Source organism: Macaca thibetana, chromosome 3 (genome assembly GCF_024542745.1).
Source record: "Macaca thibetana thibetana isolate TM-01 chromosome 3, ASM2454274v1, whole genome shotgun sequence".
Taxonomy (NCBI): domain Eukaryota; kingdom Metazoa; phylum Chordata; class Mammalia; order Primates; family Cercopithecidae; genus Macaca; species Macaca thibetana.
This window is the reverse complement of record NC_065580.1, coordinates 21155952-21180642: the sequence shown is the minus strand read 5'-3', so window position 1 is coordinate 21180642 and position 24691 is coordinate 21155952. Positions and strand designations below refer to the sequence as shown.

Here is a 24691-nt window from a genome sequence, read left to right as displayed (position 1 = left end):
GTTAGTTTGCTAAGGACAATGGCCTCCAGCTTCATCCACATGCCTGCAAAGGACATGATCTCATTCTTTTTTATGGCTGCATAGTATTCCATGGTGTATATGCACCACATTTTCTTTATCCAGTCTATCATTTATGGGCATTTAGGTTGACTCCATGTCTTTGCTATTGTGTATAGTGCTTCAATGAACATATGCATGCAGGTGTCTTTATAACAGAATGATTTATATTCCTCTAAGTATATACCCAGTAATGGGATTGCTGGATTGAATGGTATGTCTGTCTTTAGGTCTTTGAGGAATTGCCCCCACTGTCTTCCACAATAAAGCTCTGTAGTTCTAACTATGAGCTATGCCTTAAGTCTTGCTTATACATTACTTTGGCTAAATAAATATTATATTTAAAAATGAAACCCAAAAGCTGGCCAACCCTCACATAACTGCACTTGCACATCTCCAAAACCATCGGTACCATTTATAAACCTATGCTCCAGAGCTGGTGTGAAGAAATTTCATTACCCTGAGAAGTTTATAGGGTCTTCACATTATCCCATGGCAGATGGCATACATGTGATGAAGCACGGTGGTGGTGACAGCAATATCTTGTATGACTATAGGGCTATAAAATTTACAATGTGCACACATTATTCCATTCAGCACCAACAGCCATGCTGGGAAATAGGTATCATTAGCCTCATTTTTCAGATGAGGACACTGGGGATCAGAGAGAATGAGACCTATCCGAGGATTAGCAAGTGACACGAATAATGCCCATTTACACAGGCATGCACCCCCCACAACACACATACACATTCACACACACACTCAGTGGTAGGTAGTAGTATTTTCTAACATGGACGGATGGTGACCCATTAACAGACTTGTTTTCTGAATTTGTTTATGTCCTTGTCAATCTAGGGCAATGAAAACTAAACCTTTTTGAATGAAGGCTATCAAGAAAGAAAATTGTGGGACACACTTTTTTTTTCATTTAAAATAAAACTGCCTTTATCAAGTAACAAGAAAAAAATATGAAGTTTTACATCTTTGAATTTAGTATTATTGACTAGAATTATGACATTGCTTAGTAGTCTTCAAATTATCAACCATGGATTTAGTTGAAAAATCAAGTTTTTAACTTCTTAATCATGAAATCAGTTTGTAGGTTGTATCTCCAAGTCAGGCGGGTCATGTGGGCCTGGGGGTCTAAGACCACTCTGGGTGGCCTTAAACCGAGACTCTAGTTCTTCCTGCCTATTAATAATACTTTGATCTCAAAGTTGCTCTCTCTTCTATGTTTCTCTATTTTCCATTTATATGAGAAAAAAAGATGGTTTCTCCAAAATACAGAGGGTGAGCCAGCTCTCAGGCATTGCAATGCATGTACATAATGCAGAGAATAAGCCGGCCATCGTCCTAATCCTTCTGGAACAGGCCTGAAAGCCAGCAGTCAGAATTGGTCACACTGACTTTCCTCCACAATGTTGCACTCCATTTACTGAAGATTATGTCTGAAAAGAGTGTGTGGTTTGCCGCTAAAAGCAAATCTTTCTTAGCTGCAAAATTATCTGTATTTCTATTAACTGGTCCAGCCAATCTCTATTCATGTAACAGTGTTAGACAGTAACACAGCCCTCTGACAGTGAACAATGTTTAAGCTGCCTGACTACTATTTTCTAATAAATTCAGAACACACATTTCTCCTATTCATTTGTTCAATGATTTCTAGGTATTGGAATCTGGGGGGAAAAAACCATCCACTTCATTTTTTTTTTTAAGTCCAATGATGTGATTTGGTGGGGGGAGGGGGACGCAGGGGAGTTTATGCAAACAGTTTTTTGTTTGTTTGTTTGTTTTGAGACGGAGTCTCGCTGTGTCGCCCAGGCTGGAGTACAGTGGCCGGATCTCAGCTCACCGCAAGCCCCACCTCCCGGGTTTACGCCATTCTCCTGCCTCAGCCTCCCGAGTAGCTGGGACTACAGGCGCCCGCCACCTCGCCCGGCTAGTTTTTTGTATTTTTTAGTAGAGACGGGGTTTCACCGTGTTAGCCAGGATGGTCTCGATCTCCTGACCTCGTGATCCGCCCGTCTCGGCCTCCCAAAGTGCTGGGATTACAGGCTTGAGCCACCGCGCCTGGCCTATGCAAACAGTTTAGAGAGAAAGTGCCCAGCTCAGAGGCAAGCCACGTTCCAGAATTTTCTGTGTATTTACATGTATAGAACTTAGGACAATGTTATTTTGCTAAAGTGTTAATGAATGGCATCAAATCTAAACACCATTTATTACATTCCTTTATGTAAAAATGAGTTTCACGTTCAAACTCTAGTCTCATCTGAGACTAGAAACTCACCCTACTTCCTATTGTTCCTACAGCATGAGAAGAGCCTGGTTCTCAGCCACCATGGCCCCTGCAGAGAGAACAGGGGTCCCCCTTCCTTCTTCATGTGCTAGAGGAGAAAGAAAAGTTCTTGTCTATACTGGCGTGTCTGGAGGCAGGGCAGGGTAGAGGTGTCACTTGCACAGGAATGATTTGCAGCTATAACAGCGACTCTGGCTGCAGGGTAACCAGCAATGGCTTCAGAGAAAACAAGGACCTCCCCACAGTTGAGTACGGAGCATCACTTATAGGCTCGAAAACCTCCAATGGCTCCCTATTAACTACAAAATCCAAATTATTCTGATGGCATTCAAAGTCCTCCATAATGAGCATTTAACTAACCTTCCCTGCCTTATCTTCCACTCTATCCTTATGTTCAACCCAAACTACTTCATCACCATTCACACTGCTGCACAAATATGTCATACATTTCTACCACTGTGTCCTTTCTCATACAATTCCTGCTGCCTGGAACACTTTCCATACTCTCCCTCCTTGTATCCCTATCTCCTCCTATTGAAATCCCACCAACCCTTTAAAGTCAGTGCTCCAAGGAAACTTCTCCCAAACAGAGCTAACCTCTCCCACTTTTGTGTTCCTATCACCCAGATCCAGATACAATCATGTGCATCATGCTATGCCTGCTGCTTTACCTTTGTTCAAGCTGCTGATGTCTACAAAGCACAGAACAGATATAACTTCTAGTAAAGGTCATTTATGTGTGGAATTCTAAGTTAGTGGAACCTGTTAAAACCCTTCATTCCTTCAAATATTCAAATGATCTACTCTGAGAGCTTTTCAGGAGAGATTAGAAGCAAATGGACCGTGTCCTATAAATCTGTTTCTTGTTTGCCATTTAGAACCCAGAGTATGTTTTCTCCATTGAATCAATGACATGAACAAGTCCTTTAATTCCTCTCTCCATCTGGTTATCTTCTCTTCCTCCTTCGAGGCACATTTAACCATCACTGGCTGCAGATCCTCCACTCTCCACTCAGACATAAGTGCCCTCTCTCAGAGCTCCCCCATCCTGCCTGCTGACCGCCTGCTATCTTTGTATTTATCACCCTGTAGACAGGTCAGTATCTTGCTTCTCTCTATCACCAAGCCATAAATTCTTGATAACAGAGATTCTTATTTCTCTTTTATTTCTAGCACTTAGCATAGTATTTGGTACATAGTGGGCTATCTATTTTTTTATTTCTTTCTCCAATAAGCAACTTGAAACAACTTTAAGGTAAAAATCATTTATTATTCAATTTTGTATTCCTCACCAAGGGCTTGAAGTAGTGTTTTGCACATATAACAAATTAGTATTCCATATCTATTCTTACAACATAGGTAAGTTTCTATCGAGAGGAATTCTCATGCTATAAAACAGGTGAGAAAACCCCAATGTTCTCCCAGTGGTGCCTTTTTTTAAAGTACTTTTTCCCAGCTTTCAATACCAAGACTTCAACGAAAGCATTCAGTGCGTGGAAGAGCCTCAGAGACCATTGAGATGCATGTATTTCATTTCTCATCTTCTAAAGCTTCTCTCCTTTTTTCATTTCTCATCATCCTCACAAATTATCTCACTCCCTTCAGCAGAGAATGCACATTACTTGAGTTATTTTTAGAACACCCTTGTGTGCAATATTGGCAGTTCAAAGCACCAGATAGAATCCACACAAACACAAACAGATTCTCCTGGGGCTTTTGCTCTGTCCTTGAAGCTCTTTTCACAGCTTCCTAAGGTCTCTCCCCTAGGAACCAGGGGAGCCACAGTAAAAGTATAAGTCCATGCATTTACTTCTATGCCTCCCTAGTGAATTTACAATAAATATTTATTGAACATGATGGGAACTGATGTTAAGAATAATATAAGAGCATAAGAAACAATTTCTGTGACACAGACGTAACTTGAAGCTACACGTCCACATTCCAAGTTAATATCCTTCATCTTGAATGATCCTCTTACCCAAATTTTAGGAATTAATTGCTAGAGAAGCCATAACGCTCTTCCCATAACCTTTATTCTATCTCCAAGTGCAGCCACCACAAGATGAACTATTTTAGATGGCAAAACAGCTAGGCCACCCAAAAGCTACAGAACACATTCTCTTACATCTAATGCTCAATACGTCTGGCAAAGCAGAGAAAGACGCAGTTTGCAAAGGAAAGAGAAGACAAACTCTCTGTCTTTACCCTTATCCTCAGTCACCACTGTGGTGTGGAGGGGAACACAGGACAGGCAGGATGATGGGGAACACCAAAGAGGACTCTCCCTCCCTTTCCTGTCTACAGTTCTCTCACCTTCCTAGTTACACCCTGAAAGTATAATTTCTGGCCGGGCGCGGTGGCTCACGCCTGTGATCCCAGCACTTTGGGAGGCCAAGGCAGGCAGATCACGAGATCAGGAGATCGAGACCATCCTGGCTAACACAGTGAAACTCCATCTCTACTAAAAAATACAAAAAATTAGCCAGGCGTGGTGATGGGCACCCGTAGTCCCAGCCCTCCAGAGGCTGAGGCAGGAGAATGGCGTGGACCTGGGAGGCGGAGCTTGTAGTGAGCCAAGATCGTGCCACTGCACTCCAGCCTGGGCGACAGAGTGAGACTCCATCTCAACAACAACAACAAAAAAAAAGAATAAAAAAGAAAGTACAACTTCTTAACTTGGGGAACTTGACTTCATAATTCAAGAACTTTATCATTCAAGGTTATCATTCAAGGATGGCTGGCTTGAGGCTTCTGTAATTTTGATAAATTAGTATCTTGACACTAAGCCCACAACGCTGTGCTGTTTAATAGAACTTTCCACAATGATGAAAATGTTCTCTATCTGTGCTGTCCAGCACCACAACTACTAGCTACATATGGCCCTTAAGCACTCAATGTGCGATTAGTGTGAAGGAGGAACCGGATTTCAAATTTAGTTTACTTAATTAGTTTTGGTAGGCCCATGGGATTAGTGCCTACTGTATTGAATGGCACAGCCTTTGTACTTGAAATAGTAAAATGCTGTCCTCTGGATAAAATAAGTAATCTTCTTGGCCACCAAATATAATTTTAGCCAAAGTCCACAGGGATTTCTTTATTGGCTTTGTGTCAACTCACTGAAAGAAAGTTCGCCAAAACCTCTCAAATAGCTTAAGCCAGTTTTTGGAAGAGTTCGTCACAGGCATTTCTCCACTAGCAGCAGGGTCAAAAGGAGGACGATGCAGGCATAAGTCTGAAAAATAGAGATAATAGTAAATAGAACTTAAGAGACAGCTTGCCCCTTCTTATTTAGGAAAAATGAGAGAAAGAGAAGGAAGGAAGGACAGATGGATGGACAGAGGAAGGGATGGATGTGGAACATTCTAGAAGGGCTTGGCATCTGAAAAAAGTAGGAAACAAGCCAAGTAAACATTTAGCCAAGTTAAAACGGCCAGTCTTAAGTGAAATGGTTGCAACCTAAGCAAAACTTTGGAAATATTATCAGCAACTTGTTGAACTGGAAGTCTGGATATTCAACTTTTGGAATGAATTTCACAGCAACTGGTCCACACCCATACTAATCCATAACCACAACCAACAGTCACAGCAAGCTAATGACATCCCCAAAGCTATGCCTATGGTGTATAGGTGTATCCTGCACCAGGGAATCCAAAGGAGGAGCAGATGGGGACAGAAACCCAGCCTCAGTGCCCCCCACCACAGGAGAGGTCCTAACTGGATCTGACTATGCTCTGGAGTGCAGGAGAACTTTTGTAAATTCATGCATCTCAGATTTGTAACCTGTTTCTAATTTGAACAAAGGCACCATATGTGCTAATGGTGACCTTGGTTGAACCACATTTCTAGTTTAGTGCTCCATTTTTATGAAGAAAGCCATGGATAACCCAGGATGCTGTCAAATTAGAAAGAGCCAGAAAAATGAAGTTGATTGAAAATCACTTTTGGATAAGAGATAGAATGGAAGTGGAGATGGTTCAGTCTAGAGAAATAAGAGCTAAAGAGGCATGTAACATTTGACTTCAAATATTTGACCTGTTACACAGAAACGGAAAGGGTGTTATCCTGAATGTCCTCCAGAAGTACAATGTAATATTAAAATTGTAAAAAAAAAATTAAGGAGTGAGTTTCGGACTCAACATGAAGACAGCAGAATGTAATGGGAAAAAATAGGGGCTTTGGGTGACTTAGAACTGAGTCTGAATCAAATTAATTGACTCCATCAATTAATAGCCCTTTGACTTAAAACAAATTATTTCCCCTCTGTGAGACACAGTTTTCTCATCTGTACAATAGTGATAACTACTCAGAGTTGTTGTGAGAATTAAACAAGAGAACGACAAGAAGGAGGCAACAAAGCGCCTAACACATACTAAGTATTCACTAAATGATAATATATTCATTTATCCTATAACAAAAACTCTCTAACAATTAGAACTGACCAATGGTGTAACTATCCCCCTAATGTATCCAAGAGCTCTCTGGCACTGAGGACATTCACAAGCAGAGGCTGGTGGGCTATTTGCCAATGATATTTTATCAGTTAGACTTTTTTTTAAACCACCTAGTTAACTTAAGCAAAAGGAATTTTATCGGGAAGATGTTGGATAGTTCACAATGAATAGAAAGACTGATGATCTGTATTAGTCCGTTTTCATGCTGCTAATAAAGACATACCCAGGACTGGGAAGAAAAACAAGTTTAACGGACTTATAGTTCCACGTGGTTGGGGAGGCCTCACAATCACGGCAGAAGGCAAGGAGGAACTAGTCACATCTTACATGGATGGCAGCAGGCAAAGAGAGAGCTTGTGTAGGGAAACTCCCCCTTATAAAACCATCAGATCTTGTGAGACTTATTTACTATTATGAGAACAGCACAGGAAAGACCCGCCCCATAATTCAATTACTTCCTATTGGGCTCATTCCACAACATGTGGGAGTTATGGGAGTACAATTCAAGATGAGACTGGGTAGGGACACAGAGCCAAACTATATCATTCCACTGCTGGCCCCTGCCAAATCTCACATCCTCACATTTCAAAACCAATTGTGCCTTCCCAAGAGTCCCCCCAAAGTCTGAACTCATTTCAGCATTAACTCAAAAGTCCACAGTCCAAAGTTTCATCTGAGACAAAGCAAGTCCCTTCTGCCTATGAGCCTGTAAAATCAAAAGTAAGCTAGTTACTTCCTAGGTACAATGGGGATACAGACCTTGGGTAAATACAGTCATTCCAAATGGGAGAGACTGGCCAAAACAGAGGGGCAACAGGCCCCATGCAAGCCTGAAATTCAACAGGGCAGTCAAATCTTAAAGTTCCAGAATGATCACCTTTGACTTCTTGTCTCACATTCAGGTCATGCTGATACAAGAGATGGGTTCCCATGGTCTTGGGCAGCTCCACTCTTGTGGCTTCGCAGGGTATAGCCCCCCGCCTGGCTGCTTCCACAGGCTGGCACTGAGTGTCTGTGGCTTTTCCAGGTGCATGGTGCAAGCTGTTGGTGGAACTACCATTCTGGGGTCTGGAGGACAGTGGCCCTCTTCTCACAGCTCCACTATGTGATGCTCCAGGAGGGACTCTGTGTGGGGGCTCCAACCTCACATTTCCCTTCTGCATTGCCCTAGCAGAGGTTCTCCATGAGGGCCCTGCTCCTGTAGTGAACTTCTGCCCAGGCATCCAGGTGTTTCCATACATCCTCTGAAATCAAGGTGGAAGTTTCCAAACTTCAATTCTTGACTTCCGTGCACCTGCAGGCTCAACACCATGTGGAAGTTTCCAAGGCTTAAGACTTGAACCCTCTGAAGCAATGGCTCAAGATATACCTTAGCCCCTTGTAGCCATGGCTGGAGTGGCTGGGACACAGGACACCAAGTCCATAGGCTGCACAAAGCAAAAGGTCCCTGGGCTCAGCCCATGAAACCATCTTCACATGGCCTCTGGACCTGAGATGGGAAGGGCTGCCACAAAGACCTCTGACATGCCCTGAAGACATTCTCCCCATTGTCTTGGTGATTAACATTCAGCTTCTCATTACTTATGCAAATTTATGCAGCCAGCTTGAATAATGGGATTTTATTTCCCATTGCATTGTCAGGCTGAAAATTTTCTGAACTTTTATGCTCAGCTTGCCTTATAAAACTGAATGCCTTTAACAGCATCCAAGTTACCTCTTGATTGCTTTGCTGCTTAGAAATTTCTTTTACCAGATACCATAAATCATCTCTCTCAAGTTCAAAGTTCCACAAATCTCTAGGGCAGGGGCAAAATGCCACTAGTCATTGCTAAAACATAGCAAGAGTCACCTTTGCTCCAGTTCCCAACAAGTTCCTCATCTCCATCTGAGACCACCTCAGCCTGGATCTTATTGTTCATATCACTATCAGCATTTTTGTCAAAGCCATTCAACAAGTCTCTAGGAAGTTCCAAACTTTCCCACATTTTCCTGTCTTCTCTGAGCTCCCCAAACTGTTTCAACCTCTGCCTGTTACCCAGTTCCAAAGTTGCTTCCACATTTTCAGGTATCTTTTCAGCAGCACCCCACTCCTGGTACCAATTTACTATATTAGCCTGTTTTCATACCGCTGATAAAGACATATCTGAGACTGGGCAATTTACAGAAGAAAGAGGTTTATTAGACTTACAGTTTCACATGACTGGGGAGGCCTCACAGTCATGGCGGAAGGCAAGGAGGAACAAATCATGTCTTACATGGATGGCAGCAGGCAACTTGTGCAGGGAAACCCCCCTGATAAAACCATCAGATCTCATGAGACTTATTCACTATCACAAGATCCTTAGGGGAAAGACACATCCTTATACTTCAATTACCTCCCACTGGGTCCCTCCCACAACATGTGGAAATTACGGGAGTACTATTCAAGATGAGATCTGGGTTGGGACACAAAGCCAAACCATATCACGACACATGCTTAGAATAAAGACAGGAACCAGAGCAGCAGAAATTGCCCTACCAGGGCACTGCCAGTGGATATGAACAAATTGGCAATCCCTTTGACAATCCTTTAAGAGTCCAAGTCTAAGAGAGGCTGGTTGTCCAAGCTCAAGTCATATACTTGCCCTAAGGTATTATCAGGGTGGTAAGAGGAAGCCCCCTACAACAGCTTCCAAAGACCTTATTGGTTACCATGGTGGAGAGCCAGGCACCTTGATGTACAGCCCCACAAGGCTACACACAAGAGGACAGAGGTCATTCCTAAAAGGAAAAACAGGGTGTTGGATGCATATAGGAATATAGCACAGAATAATGGTTAAGTGCACGAGATAGGGAGTTCTGGAATTCAAACCCTGGCTCCACCGTTGGCTGGTAGTGAGGCCCTGACATATTATTTCATTATCCTGTGCCTCAGTTTCCTTTTCTGTAAAGCTATGGATAGTAAAAGCATCTACCTTATAAAGTTGTGATAAGAATTAACTGAAACCATACATGTAAAGCACTTCACAGTTCCTGGCAAGTAAGACCTCATATTAATGTTGAAGGTATATTATCGAGCACCTCCCAGATACGCTTTTTCTGAAAGACACTTAGGATCTTGCACTTCTGTGGGTTTCATACCAGGCCGGGAAGTCAACGTTTTAGCTCTCTCCTCCCCAGCCTTCCTTGTCTTGATTTCACCATCTATATAATGGGTTCATATAACACAAGTGCTGTTTTGCTAAAGCTGTTTTGAGTCATTGTAAAAGTGCGTGATGAAACATATACGAGAGGCATTAATTGTTTGAGAGATGCTAAAACCAACCATACTAATGAACTCATCACCACAGTGGGAATAACCATTCACCATTTGTGAATTCATCCATGTATTACTTCTTCTGAGTCCGACTTTTAGTTCCTGGAAGAAGTACTTTGCCTTAAATGGGAGGGCAACTTACTGGAAATTAAAAACAAGCTTCCAGGCATCGCAGCTGCTCCCGGAAAAGGGCATTTTCTCTCAGATATCTTGAGGGGAATTGTGAGGAGGAGTATTATGCAGCACACTCTTAGAAAACAACAAAGTTTGCTCCCTTAACAACTCCCATGAAGCAGTTATCTGAAGAAAATACATTTGTATAGATACACATAAGTTTCACAATAGTTTGGCAAATTACCACAGAGATGGCAGAAATGCCTTAAAAGGCAGGGCCAAGGGCTTCCAAGCTTCCAGGCTTCCACACACAGATCAATCTGCCTTCAAAATTAATAGTAGTATTTCAATCAGAAAAATATAGCACCTGACAGCTTTGTATGTTGACATCACCCCTTCACACACGTACCCATTGGGACATTAAGTATTATACATCCTCCTCTGCACTCAGATCCTTCTGATAAACTGAGCTCCATGAATTATGCTCATCTTGCACCATATTTTCTTTTTTATTATTATTACTCCTTTTTTATTATTGAAATTTTTTTTCTTTTTTATTATACTTTAAGTTCTAGGATATATGTGCACAATGTGCAGGTTTGTTACACATGTATACATATGCCATGTCGGTGTGCTGCACCCATTAACTTATCATTTACATTAGGTATATCTCCTAATGCTATCCCTCCCCACTTCCCCCACCCCACAACAGGCCCCAGTGTGTGATGTTCCCCTTCTTGTGTCCAAGTGTTCTCATTGTTCAATTCCCACCTATGAGTGAGAACATACGGTGTTTGGTTTTCTGTTCTTGCAATAGTTTGCTGAGAATGATGGTTTCCAGCTGCATCCATGTCTCTACAAAGGACATGAACTCAACCTTTTTTATGACTGCATAGTATTCTGTGGTGTATATGTGCCACATTTTCTTAATCCAGTCTGTCACTGATGGACATTTGGGTAGGTTCCAAGTCTTTGCTATTGTGAATAGTGTCGTAATAAACATACGTGTGCATGCACAGAGAAACTAAAAACCTTGAAAAAAGATTTGATGAATGGCTAACTAGAATAATCAATGCAGAGAAGTCCTTAAACGACCTATAGAGATGAAAACCATGACACAAGAACTACGTGACAAATACACAAGCTTCAGTAACTGACTCGATCAACTGGAAGAAAGGGTATCAGTGATTGAAGATCAAATGAATGAAATGAAGTGAGAAGAGAAGTTCAGAGAAAAAAGAGTAAAAAGAAACGAACAAAGCCTCCAAGAAATATGGGACTATGTGAAAAGACCACATTTACGTCTGATTGGTGTACCTGAAAGTGACGGGGAGAATGGAACCAAGTCAGAAAACACTCTGCAGGATATTATCCAGAAGATCTTCCCCAACCTAGCAAGGCAAGCCAACATTCAAATTCAGGAAATACAGAGAACGCCACAAAGATACTCCTCGAGAAGAGCAACTCCAAGACACATAATTATCAGATTTACCAAAGTTGAAATGAAGGAAAAAATATTAAGGGGAGCCAGAGAGAAAGGTCGGATTACCCACAAAGGGAAGCCCATCAGACTAACAGCAGATCTCTCAGCAGAAACTCTACAAGCCAGAAGAGAGTGGGGGCCAATATTCAACATTCTTAAAGAAAAGAATTTTCAACCCAGATTTTCATATCCAGCCAAACTAAGTTTCATAACTGAAGGAGAAATAAAATCCTTTACAAACAAGCAAATGCTGAGAGATTTTGTCACCACCAGGCCTGCCCTACAAGAGCCCCTGAAGGAAGCACTAAACATGGAAAGGAACAACAGGTACCAGCCACTGCAAAAACATGCCAAAATGTAAAGACCATCGATGCTAGGAAGAAACTGCATCAACTAGCAAGCAAAATAACCAGCTAACATCATAATGGCAGGATCAAGTTCACATATAAAAATATTAACCTTAAATGTAAATGGGCTAAATGCTCCAATTAAAAGACACAGACTGGCAAATTGGATAGAGTCAAGACCCATCAGTTTGCTGTATTCAAGAGATCCATCTCACATGCAGAGACACATATAGGCTCAAAATAAAGGGATGGAGGAAGATCTACCAAGCAAATGGAAAACCAAAAAGGCAGGGGTTGCAATCCTAGTCTCTGGTAAAACAGACTTGTACCGTATTTTCTATCTTCATTTTGAAGAGCTTTCAGCTGCCAGCAAAAGCTCAATACAATGAAATCTTGGCACCACCCAACCCCTTGGCTGCAACAACAAAATTTTGTTCTATACCATATTATTTCAATACCCTTAGAATTCTAAATTACCCAGCGTATTTCATTGAGATAGTATTGGTGAATGTCAAACACCACCTCAAAATGTACTTGTTTGTCAACAGTATTTTCTGGAGACTTCCAAATCCTTCAAACTGCGGGTAGCCTGAACCTGCTGCCCCTGTGAACTGCATGCGCCTCATGGAAGTCTGGTTATTAGGTGATCAGCTATATAGAATTTTCTCCATATGTTCAACAAATATGTTAAGGTGGCTATTTCTTCCCCTAAAAATCACTGAGCCACAGAAGCATATGCTTTCTGGAGGCCTGAAATGCAATTGCTATAAAAATGAAATACTATTCTTGGAATACCTGTGCCATTACTTGAACTGAATCTCCTTTACAATGAAATGGCTGCTGCTTAGCAACTAATGCAAAGAAAGAGCCTAACTCTACCTCTACCTGTTTTTTTTCTTTTTCTCCAGTAAGAGGAGTGTTAAACATATACCATCACACTTGCAGTTTCATGTTTTCATGTGTACAGGAAGGGTAATGACAATGCAATGAGGTCATCCTCGTTGTCGATGCGCTATGGATTTAGAATGCCAGCTAGTGATTGATGCTAACTTTGTCCATTTAGTGAGATTAATTCAAGTAAGTAAAATTAATGAGAGGGAAATGGTGCTATCTTTCCATAGATTCATGTGTGGAAACAGCATCCTGCAGTGAAAAGAGTATGAGACTTCAGATCCGAAAACCAGCCTGAACCTGGCAATGTCCCTCATGGCACGTGGCCTTGGGAAAGTCGCTTAGCTACTGTGACTGTTTCCTTAAACGTACAATGCCTATGAAAACAATACGGGGTTGCCTAAGATTGTTTTGTGAGTAAAGTTAGATTATGTGAAAGGAGTTTATAAATGGTAAGCCGTGAAAGCACCGCACACATTTTTATTATTATTAAGTGCCTAAATTTAGTCAGTATAACAGTTTAAGAAATCTCCAGAAATTTGTCTTTAAAAAAATCCCTTAGACTTTGTTATAAGTAATTCCACGCTGGCTCATAGAAAGCTTCTGTTTTAATCTTTAAATAGCTTGGGCATTTATTTTTGAAGTAGAGGTTTATTTTCCTAAGAAATTCTGAAAGTTTTCTTCAAATGAGAAAGAATGACTCAGGTTTTCAAAATGTTCCTTTGGAACTTTCTAGGTGTCTCTAACTGCACTCATGAACATACTTATGAATTCTGAAGGATGTTGTTATGGAAAAACTCATATTGCAAAGACTTGCAGCTCAAACAGGTCCTTGAGCTAAAGGTAAAAGACCAGACTTTTCTAAGAATATCTTTTGTAAAAATCAAATGGGGCTGACTACACCATTTCGGACATGTCAAGTGCACATAAATTAAACCGAGCTTCTTCACTGGACCCCAACGCATGGTACCATCACCTCCCTTCAAGTTCCACTATGATTACAACAAATCACAAGGTCTTGTACTGAAGGTAGAATTTAGAAGGAGCAATACCAGTCTATAATCCCCATAATCATTTCTTGGCCCCAGGAAACTGGATTTATTCCCCCGTCTCGTGCAATGGAAAATTCATATAGTTTTTACAAAAAACACTAGGGAAAGCTCAATCTTGGCCTCCCTACAACTGACAGTAGCACATGATTATTCACAGAGCTAAGTTTTATGCTTAGACGTAAAAAGAATGTTCATCCACTCAGTCAATCAACCTTTGTCAAGGCCTTTCTCTATGTCCTGTGTGAGGTCTGGCTGGGTCCATGAAGATGAAACACATGGGTCTCTCTCCTCAAGAGAGTTTGGTCTAATAAACCACTAGATTGTGAAAATATGGCTATTTGCACACAGAGAGGGTAATGGGAAAGGGTGAAAAGAGGACAAGAAAAGCTGCAATCGGGAAGTAATAAGCAATATGCAAATATGGGCACAGATCTTAACTCTGCCACTTAACTGGCTCTGTGACTTGCAGGCAAGTTACTTAAACGCTAAGCCTCAATGTCCTTCTCTGTAAAATGGAAATGATAATAGTCCCTACTTGATTGAGGGTTCAATGAAATCCCGAATGTAAAATATTTAGCAACTCTTGATACAGTGTAAGCATTTGGCAAAATCAGTAACTTATAATGATTAATATTCACAGGTAGGGAGGTAAGTTAATCATTGCAGTCAGTATTTGAACCAAGAAAAGCTTCTTCCTTCTCTGAGCTGCACTTACAAAAAGCTTGGAAGTGCACGGATGGCCTTCGCTGCCTCTGGGAATGGCCTTCAGAGGCCACTGGGAAGGACAAGAGGAGTGGTGCCTGTGGCTTCCTGGGATATTGTGAGAAAAAGGCGGGGGGGCTGGTGTTTATGTCCTCCCAAAAGTCACGTGTTGAAATTCTCAATTCTCACCCCCAGTGTGATGGTTCTAGAAGGTGGGGCCACTGGGGATGATTCAGTCACGAGGGTGGGGTGCTAATGAATGGGATGAGTGCCCCTCTAAAAAGAGGCCCCCAGGAGCCTCACTACCTCCACCCTGTGAGGACACCATGAGAAGAGATCTGTCTGCAGCCCCAAAGAGGGCCCTCCCCAGAACCTGACCATGTTGGTGCCCTGATCTCAGACTTCCAGCCTCCGGAACGATGAGAAAGAAATGTCTGTTGTTTAGAAGCCGCCCGTATGGGACTTTGTTACAACAGCCCAAGCTGATGAAGACAGCCATGAAAGCCAAGCAGTCCCGAGGCTGTGCGCTGTCAGGGAAGCCCATGCTTGGCAGCTTCCTGTGTAACTTCAGATGCTGAGGACAGTGCTTCAATTACAAAGGAAAAGAAACATGCCACACCTTAGTCTTTGCATTGAGAGGGGGCCGATTTAAAAGGGAGAAACCTTTTTTTTTTTTTTTTTTTTTGAGACGGGGTCTCACTCTGTTGCCAGGCTGGAGTGCAGCGGCTTGATCTCAGCTCGCTGCAACCTCCGCCTCCCAGGTTCAAGTGATTCCCCTGCCTCAGCCACCTGAGTAGCTGGGACTACAAGCATGCGCCACCATATCCGGCTAATTTTTTTTGTATTTTAGTAAAGACAAGGTTTCACCACGTTGGCCAGGATGGTCTCGATCTCCTGACCTTGTGATCCGCCCGCCTCAGCCTCCCAAAGTGCTGGGATTACAGGCTCTTCCTTCAAAACTCTTAAAGAGAATGCTTTCAGTCTGAAAGAGATTGTCTCAAACTCTGACACATCCATTAGGACAATGATGAGATCTCAGGCCTTTCAGCCTGAGGAATGTTCCAGAAGTTTGTCTCTAAATGATACATGGAACCCTTTCCCACCGCTTCCATATAAGCTTATGTAAAGCTCTTTTTATCTTTCAACAAATTGCTTTCAAGTTTTTTTTAAAAAAAGCAAAAATGTATTTTTCCCTACAAGCCTGACATCTTTCCCATGTACAAAGGAATGACACATTTTAAAAATGTACTTTGGTCCTTTCAAGGAATCTATTTTCCAGCTATTTCCTGAAAGACTACATGATACACAAAAGCAGTCCAACTGTCTTACCTTTGCCTTTTTTAAGGAAAACAAAAATGAATTCACCTCCTTAACATTTATTTCACAGTCCTGAGCAGTTTTACTTGTCTAACAAATATTTAATAACCATCTACATCTTTTAAAATATATTCTGCCGTTTGGCCTGGTTGAAATAACTAATGGAACATCCCAGAAGGCTGCGCCTTCCATTTCTGAAATAATCCAGGGCAGGTAGCATCTGCGAAGCTTCTTTCTGTGATTGCCAGGGCATGCCAGCCGGCCATTGTCTGCGTGTACAAAGCAGACATCATCAAGACAGGCCAGAAGAGAAATCACCTCTGTCCTGGAATCACAGGGGACAACTCTGTTTCTAGTACCTCGGTCTTTATCAGCTTATCCATTCCTGACACTGCAAAGCTCGGAGACCCCTCTCACCCAACGCTCCACGTCTGGCTTCCTGCTCTCAGATGACCAGCCGGCAGTTCGGGTTGCTGCTACCTGACTCCTCTGCAACTGACTGTGCCTGTCTCCTCCGACCTCTGCCTTCTGTCCGCTCCAATTTCCAAAGCACTAAGAAGCAGCTTTCTCCTTTTCACATCCCCTAGTAACAATGAACTGTGTTTTAATAAGTTACGAAATAAAAATTACATATTCTATATCTTAAAGAATGCCAAAACCTGTCAGCTAAATTTCTTAAGTCTATGTCTCTCTCATTTTCATATTACCTGAATAATTTTATCACCAGCTGCTGACATTTGACTGATGTTCTGTATTTTGAAGAATAATACACAAATCTGCTCCTTAACCGGACTTAAGTATAGATAACACCACCTTAACAAACACACATATAGCATGTACTTTGTGACTCATTTAAATGTCAAATAATTCTACAGGATGAGTACCACTATCATCACTATTTTGTAGATGGGGAAATTAAGACACAGAGAGGTTAAGTAACTTGTGCAGGCACACAGCAGGCAGAGGTGGAGCTTTAGACCCAGGTGGCAGGGCTCTTCACCACTACTATCCTCTACCTCTCAAGTAATTGAAAGGTAAGAAAAATGAAATTTAATTGTGGTTTAAATATTACTGTTTTGAATGCTATTCCCAACATCTAACAAAAGCCAGGCTATAAATATTACAGCTTAAACCAGAATTGGTTCTTTTATCAGAACATTATTTATGAGTCTAGAAAACTAAAGGCAAATTTCCATTTCAGCAAAACTCAGGTTGGATGCAAGAATGACAGAAGCCCCTGTTAGAAAGCTGTTGCCTTAAAAAAAAAAAAAAAAAGAAAGAAAGAAAAAAAGCTGTTTGCTTTATTTCAAAGGCTCACAAAACTCAGGGCTGGAAGGAAAGAACATTAACATTCATATGCAAAGACCTTTCTTCCCACCTCTACCCAATCACAGCCCCCTCCTTCAGCTAATAGGCACACACAAGATGATTAAATTTTCTCTAAAGTAACCCAAGCAGTGCTCATACTGCCTCTCCCCAAACACTATGGGAGTCAGGACATTCGTGAGCCATTCTTCAAGTGCTCTGTATGGTACATGAATAAAAAGTAGCTGGTGCTTTTCCAAAGATTTTATTAAGTGGGTTAAAAACAAAGCAAAAGCTTAGAGTCACTGAGCAGATGAATGCCTTCTTCCTAAAATAACTTCTTCACCAAAGTCAATCAGAAGAGTTGGAAGGAAAGGGGGAGTGAAGTAATATAGAACAGAGATGGCTGGAGTGACCTCCGGCTGGCTGGACAATGGTCAGGACTCCAGGAATGCTGGGTAGCCCTTTTCTGCATTTTTACGTTTTAATCACTGAAGGAAAAGTCAACAGAAATTTCCCTGAGGAGAAAATCAATGCTGCCCCTTGGAAAGGGATGAGACAGACAGAAAGAGAACCGGAGAGCTAATTAGTGCTACTCAGAAGGCAAATTAAGGCCTTTTCTTTGACAAGCTGCAAATAGCTGGTTAAGTAAGAGTTTCTGCCACCCCCTCCAGCCTCCAACAGCTGGCTAAATGGCTGATGCAGGTATGCAAACAGGAAGCTGTAAACAGAAAGACAGTCCTGAGCTGCTGGACAAAGTGTAAATAAGAAAAAGGCAGAGGTTTCTTTGTAGAAAAGAAACTCGCAATTGAGATGAACCGAGAATGAATAACAGTAATAATTTATTTTAAAATGCCAATGAAATGTATTTATTCAATAAATACTTATCCAACACCTACCGAGCAAGAAAAATCCGAGTCATCGATTCAAATGATCAGGTGCAAGTTCTGCCTTCAAAGGAGCTAACAACTTAGTTTGGGGAATGGTAATAAGTACACAAGTTAACTCTGTGCAGAGCACTATGCCATGTCCTTCAAATAAAGTAACTCATTTAATCTTCCTAACAAACCTGTAAGTTAGGTATTACTATTATCTCATTTTAGAAATACATTGGCTGAGCCTCAAAGGAGTTATATAGCTTGTCTGAGATTAGCAGAAAGATGCCAAGTCCAAACCCTAGTCTAAGTCCCAGACCAGAAAATGACACTTCAGTCCTAACAAAGCTATTTGAAAGTGCCATGTGAGGACAGGGGAAGACCAGCCACCTATCACCCCAAGTGGATGCTTTTGAGCTCATACCAATCGAGGAGCTTTCCTGGTGAACAAGCCAGCAATGAGTTGTGGAAGCATTATGGGCAAACAGACTTAGCTTGGTATTTTTATTTCTCCAATTATCTGCATTGTTTGTTGTGCCTTGAAATAGGTTTCAATCAGTTCCAACAATTAGAATTAGCCCATTTTTATAGGCATTTTGAGCAAATTAAATTTTAATGACAAAAAGTTTTATGGCTTAGATTTCATTTTACTTCTGACCTTTCCTTCAAAGTTATCCACTGTAAGAAAAGCTCACATGCCATCATTTATTTGCAGTAACTACTGTCCCAAAACTACAGTTATAGGGCCTCAGGAAAAATAATTAGTCTCCACAGGATCAGTGTTACCAACGCATACCCATGGAAGAAAGCAAATGTCACAGCCCAACGTGTAGGCAACAATCTTCCAGATGCTTCTGGTGTCACTTCAAGGTACTCAGCTTCAAGGATAACTTCGGGTTGTGGAGGGAAACATGTTCTCAGATCCCAGGCCAGATGAACATACAGGGTGTAGACACCCTGGGCTCTCACTGGGAACCCTCATTTCCTCAGATTAGAAAGTGCAGTGTTGGAAAGAGCTAGCTCTAGTCTAATTTAACTTGGCCCCATGAGGCAACGCTGTTGTTTGTTGCCACAGCAGAACTGAACACCAGCAAAGACCTCTCTTCAACTTCCCTATCCCCAGATTCCACAGGACCCAATAGTGTCAATCTCCCAGGTAAAAACCGAGCCTCTAAAAGATCACTTAGAACAGAATAAGTACTCTGGACAGTGGTTGAATTGAAATCTTCCCCAGTGTGTATCCTAACTGAGGAAGTAACAGTCAATACATAAGTAATTACTGAGAAAGGAATTAAATTAGAACCAAGATTTTAATCTGATCCTAAAGTCTTTAAAAATCTAACAGATGTGCAAAGCACAGATAAAAACAAAATAAAATGGATTTACAAAAGAGGATGCTACATACTGATATTCAGGAGAAGGAAGGTTCCCCCGTACACTATTGATTACAATGCAAGGAAGAACAATATCCATTTTATCCTACGTGGCTTCCAACTCCTCAGATATCTTTCTTGTAATAACATAACCTTACTTTGTGGGACAAAACACAAAACAAAAATACTACATTCTAATCATCAACCTATAAAGAATATAGATCATTTTTTTCCATGGTTGCCCAAACTAAGGCATTTAATACTCCTTGCTCCTATTTCTATCTCATACCAAAAACTCCATTTAAGAAAGGTTTGGTATTACCAGCATGGCTTATGAGTAGAGAAACTAAATCACAGGCATCAACATCTCGTAAGTCATGGTCTGCCCAGACCTACTGACAAGCAAAATTGTACTTCATCCCTCATTCTGGGCTGCCCAAAGAGGTACCGATGGGCCAGCTCTTCACTGGACCTAGGTTCACCTACACAACCCTGTGTAAATTTTTTTAAAGGCATATAAACCTCTAACATGGATATCTTCATAGCAGGTGCATGGAGGTGGTTTTGTTCTCAGAAGAAAAACCAATATATTTGCAATCATGAATTTATATTCATTTATATTTGTGAGGTAGTAGAAGAGTTCCCTAAAATTATATAGGCAAAAGACCACAATCCAAAAAAAGTATGCAATAATATATAATAATAATAATAGATAATGAGCTGTCATGTATTATGGATGAGGGGAAGATAACTCACACTGCACACATGCGTGCATACACATATGCACACATGGAGAGAGAGTTCAAACCTAAAATAAATGTTTAGGGAAGCAGCGTGATGCGGTCTAAAGAGAAAGTCCTTTGGAGTCATCTGTGTTTAAATTCTGCCTCCTGCTCAAGCTCTATGCCTCAAGTTCATTTTCAATAAAATGGAAATAGTCATAATCACATCATAGGACTGTCACGAAGATTAATTAAGACAGAATATACAATAAGGCTTAGCCCAGTGCCTGTTGCATGAAAGACAATAAACTTCAGCTACCTTCTCCTTCCCCTCCCTTATGTGTTTCTGAAGGCTTTTTATTTTACTGACTTAAATGAGAATTCTTACAGCAGTTAAAAAAAAAACAGTTCCTACACATTATATAGTCATTTACACATATGTATCTGTTGCAGCACCATAATTTGCAAAGAAAAACGAAGTAGTAATTTTAAAAGAAAAGTACCAGCTCACTTGCACTGCCTTTTCAAACCTTCAGCTTTACAGTCGACAGAGACTATTTGCTCTAGGGGTGCAGATTCTGAAATAAAGGAAAAAATTCTTATGGGAAAAATGGTTCTCAAAAAAAGCCAACAAAGAAAAGATAATGAGGGGAAATCTAGGAGTATAGAAAGGAGTTTATTTTACTTAACAAAGTAAAAGTCAAGCAAAATGAATAATCTGCCTCCAGAAATGGTTATTTAAAGGCTTTTTGTAAAGGGCTCTGGTTCCTAAAAAGACAGGAGTCACTGCATATGCCCACCCACTCCTCATTTATTTTTAAACCCTAGCTTATATGTTCCTTAGCAACAGAAGGAGCAGATGAGACCCCCCTACACACACACACACACACACACACACACACACACCCTCTCTCCCAAAGCCCCCTTCTTTTTGCCTGTCAAGTTTCATTCCAAAAATATCCATGTTCTTCAAAAGATATTTTTTGCCTACCTGCAAATCTCCACTCCTCCACCTCAAATGATCCCCCTTACACAAGCAGCCATGCTCCATACCCTAACTGAGCCCTTTCACTCAGACTCCATTCTGTGTGTCTTCCTGCCTTCTCTCCATAAGCTCCCACCAGACACCGTCCTCAGGTGCCCCCAGAAGGGAGGTGGTGTGGTCCTCACTGAGGAGCCCACCCTCAGTTCCTGACAAAGTTGCTCGTTTTTTTACACACCCTTTGTCCATCCCACAGTAAAACAGCCAGCCCAGCTGCAGGAGTCCAGCACCAATGGCCGCCATGATGAGTGGGCAGGCCACTCACCATGACTCCAAAACAAATAAGTAACAGTAATCAAAATGGACACACTTTCCTGTTACCCAGGGACAAATATGCTCCAGATGGAAGCATCTCCTTTTCACCATCTTTTCCTCTGACTTTGAGACTGACTGGCCTGCTTTGGCTGGGGAGGGTTTATGAGTTCAAAGATCAATTGTTTAGTCTTGGGGGCAAAATAGGGTGGCAATCCCCAGATATTAGTCTGCATAAACACCGCCTGAGGAGCCTGTTAAGAATTCCCACCCACAGACAGTTTGATTCTGTAAGTCTAGGGTGGTGAGCACTTTTAACCAGCCACCTGAGGTGACACTGATGCAGGAATTGGAGACTGTAAAGCTTTATTTAAAAGGAAATGATGTTCATGAAGTAGAATCCACCTCTATGTATGGATTGTAAAGCAGACGCAATGTTATTATTCTTCTATAGAAACATGCTGCATCTGTGTCCATGTCTGTGCTTGTGTGTGTACACACTTACATGTGCATGTGTGAGCATGCAACTCAGGAAGCGAAACCCCACACAACATACATTTTGAAAAAGGAGGCTCAGAGAATGACCCCTGCCAAGAGGCAAGCTGAAATGATTTCCCTTGCAAACTCTGGCTTTGTATTCCTACCCAATGAGGACTCTGATGAATACCAATGAGCCAGGAGCAGCCCACACTGTGCTTCACGTAATCACCACCCCCTTCCAACTCCCTGCTCCTAAATTAGGCTGAATGTAGTCCCTGTTCCCCCAAGGGCCAGACAGGCCATCATAACTAGGAAGTAGAACTGCCAGTGTCCTAGCATACATCCCTAGAGCTACCCCCTCCCCATCATCTGTCTATTTTTAGAAACCAAAGTATAAAAAGAAAGATCAATTTGGACCTGATCTGTGTGAGTAACTAAGAGAACAACTCAGGTGGGGAACTCCCTCAGCGCACAGCGAACAAAATGCATGCGAGCAACGCAGAAGCAACAACCTCACCAGGAAAGCGTTTTAGGAGTCATCAGAAGTCAACACTTAGACACAGAGCACATGCCCTAGTGACTGTGGCCTCCAGGCCAGGCAATGTCTGTGGGGATCCCAATGATTCACACACCTGCCCCCATAAATAAAACACACCCTCCCAAACCCACACACCTCTGTCATCTGCGTTTGCTTACATAACAACACATGGTGTGACAGGCTTCATACTTTATATGGTTTTTGGGAAGGGAACACAAACTCAGAGAGAGTAGGATTACAAGAATGTTTTCACTGACCCCTTTTCCAGAAACTGTCTGAGCTCCAGCAAGTGTACATCTTTGTAAACCTGTGCTTGCATATCACCTCGACCTTTAACATCAACAAGCAGTAGGGTTAGTGTCGACAACTCTCCAGACCTGTCAATATCTTTATTCTTGCCTGCAAGAGGGAGGTGGGAGAGAGACCTTAATAAATCCTAATTCCTCGTTGTTGGATTCTAATGCAATGTGGGGTTATCTTTTATCCTAATTTAGAGGCCATTGATCCCACACTGTCCTTGTGTAAAGGGCTCCCACACTCATCCTTAGGTGCAAATATGGTCCCTACTCTCACCTTCACCCCTAGCTTGCCAGCGGGCTCCCCACACTCTCCTCCAGCCAGGAGAGAAGCAAGGAGCACGCAGGCATGGAACCCCCATAACCAGTGGCGCATCTACAGACATAAACCCACTCTTCCTTCATGAGGGATTTCGAGGCAGGTCCAACTTCCGTAAGGATTTCTCTTCAGTATAGTGCTATTCTTTTCTGCCTGTCGGAGTGATCTCAGCTATCAAGTTAGTGCCAAAGGTTCATCCAGCGAAATCTGGAAGGTGGGGGAAGGGTGGTTGAAGATGACACCTGCTTAGGGGCAACTTTGACGACTTCTCTTAAGGAAACTAAGCATCACTGAGTCTGCAACCCTTTCTCTCATCTCTCTCTCTCTCACACACACACACACACACACAGAGAGAGAGAGACAGAGAGAGAGAGAGAGAGAGACAGAGAGAGAGACAGAGAGAAAAGGAAGAGAGAGAGAAATACACACACACACACATACACACACACACACACACAAATTTCTGTTGTTCTGACCTTAGAGACCCAGTGCTTCTCTCCTGCCACAGGGCAAAGCCGGCGTTGCTTCCCTTCAGCCTGGAATGATAGGATGGGGAGAGGACAGACATCCCCGGGAGGAGAGGGGAAAAGGGGGAAAGAGAGGCTTGGAAACAGAGAGGTGCCCAACTCCGCGGAAGCGCCCCTTGCTGGGGGAAGAGTGGGTCTCCCGCCGCGGCGCACCTGTCTCGGCTGCCGGCTCCCCGCGCCTACCTGTACGAGACCTGCTTCCGGAAAGTTAAGTTCCTCAGCTTCTCCTCCAGCGCCTCGTCCTTCTCCTTCTGGCCGCCGGCCGCGGGCTCGTCCAGGGCAGCGGCCCCCGCCGCCGCGGCTGCCCCTGCGCCCCGCGGGTCCGCGCCGCCCTCGGCGCCCAGGCAGCAGCTCCCGGCGCCGCTTCCGCTGCTGCTGCTGCCGCCCGTCGCCCCCTTCTCCTCTCCCGCCGAGGAGCTGGGGTTCATGGCGCCCACTCCGGCGGCCGCGGAGGGAGCGCAGGCGGCCCCGCTGCAGAGGCCGGGCGGGCTGGCGGCGCTGGCGGCGGCGGCGGCTGCAGGAGCGCGGGCAGGTCCGCGCGCCGCTGGCAGGGGCAGCAAATGGCAGCCCCTTCCCGCAGCATCCATCCGCGGCTGCACCGCACCGGGGCATTGTGGGAAACTCCGCTCACTCCCCCGCCCCGGCCAATCAGAGGCCGCCGCTCCCCGCCTCCCGCGCCCTCCCGCGCCCTCCCGCGCCGGCCCGCGCCCTCCAGCCCCGCTGGCCCCTTCCTAAATCCCGAGCGAAATCCCGAGCTGAACCTGAACTCTACCCAGAGGCGACGGGCTGCGGCGGAGGGGGAGAGAGAGGAGGAGAGGCTGAGCCCCCGGGCTGGGGACGCCAGGGCAAGGACAGCGAGCATCCGGAAGGAGAGGGTCCGGGGAACTCGAGTGACCGCGCCCTGTGTCCTGCACCGCGAGGCTAGGACCAGGACCGGCGGGCGCCCACCTTGGT

The 24691-nt window shown here is 43.1% G+C and overlaps 1 protein-coding gene across 8 annotated transcripts in view; it reads right to left on the bottom strand.

The window, feature by feature from the left end:
• The window catches only part of DGKI (diacylglycerol kinase iota), a 464727-nt gene extending 440291 nt beyond the window's left edge, over positions 1 to 24436 (bottom strand). For 3 of the 8 annotated variants that reach the window (XM_050782373.1, XM_050782378.1, XM_050782371.1), the window contains exon 1: positions 23921 to 24324. In XM_050782373.1, the coding sequence (XP_050638330.1) occupies positions 23921 to 24324 (404 nt within the window). Of the gene's footprint in view, positions 1 to 23920 lie in introns of all 8 variants that reach the window. The other 5 variants (XM_050782374.1, XM_050782376.1, XM_050782372.1 and 2 more) reach the window with 4 other exon arrangements.
• Positions 24437 to 24691: the final 255 nt, after the last annotated feature.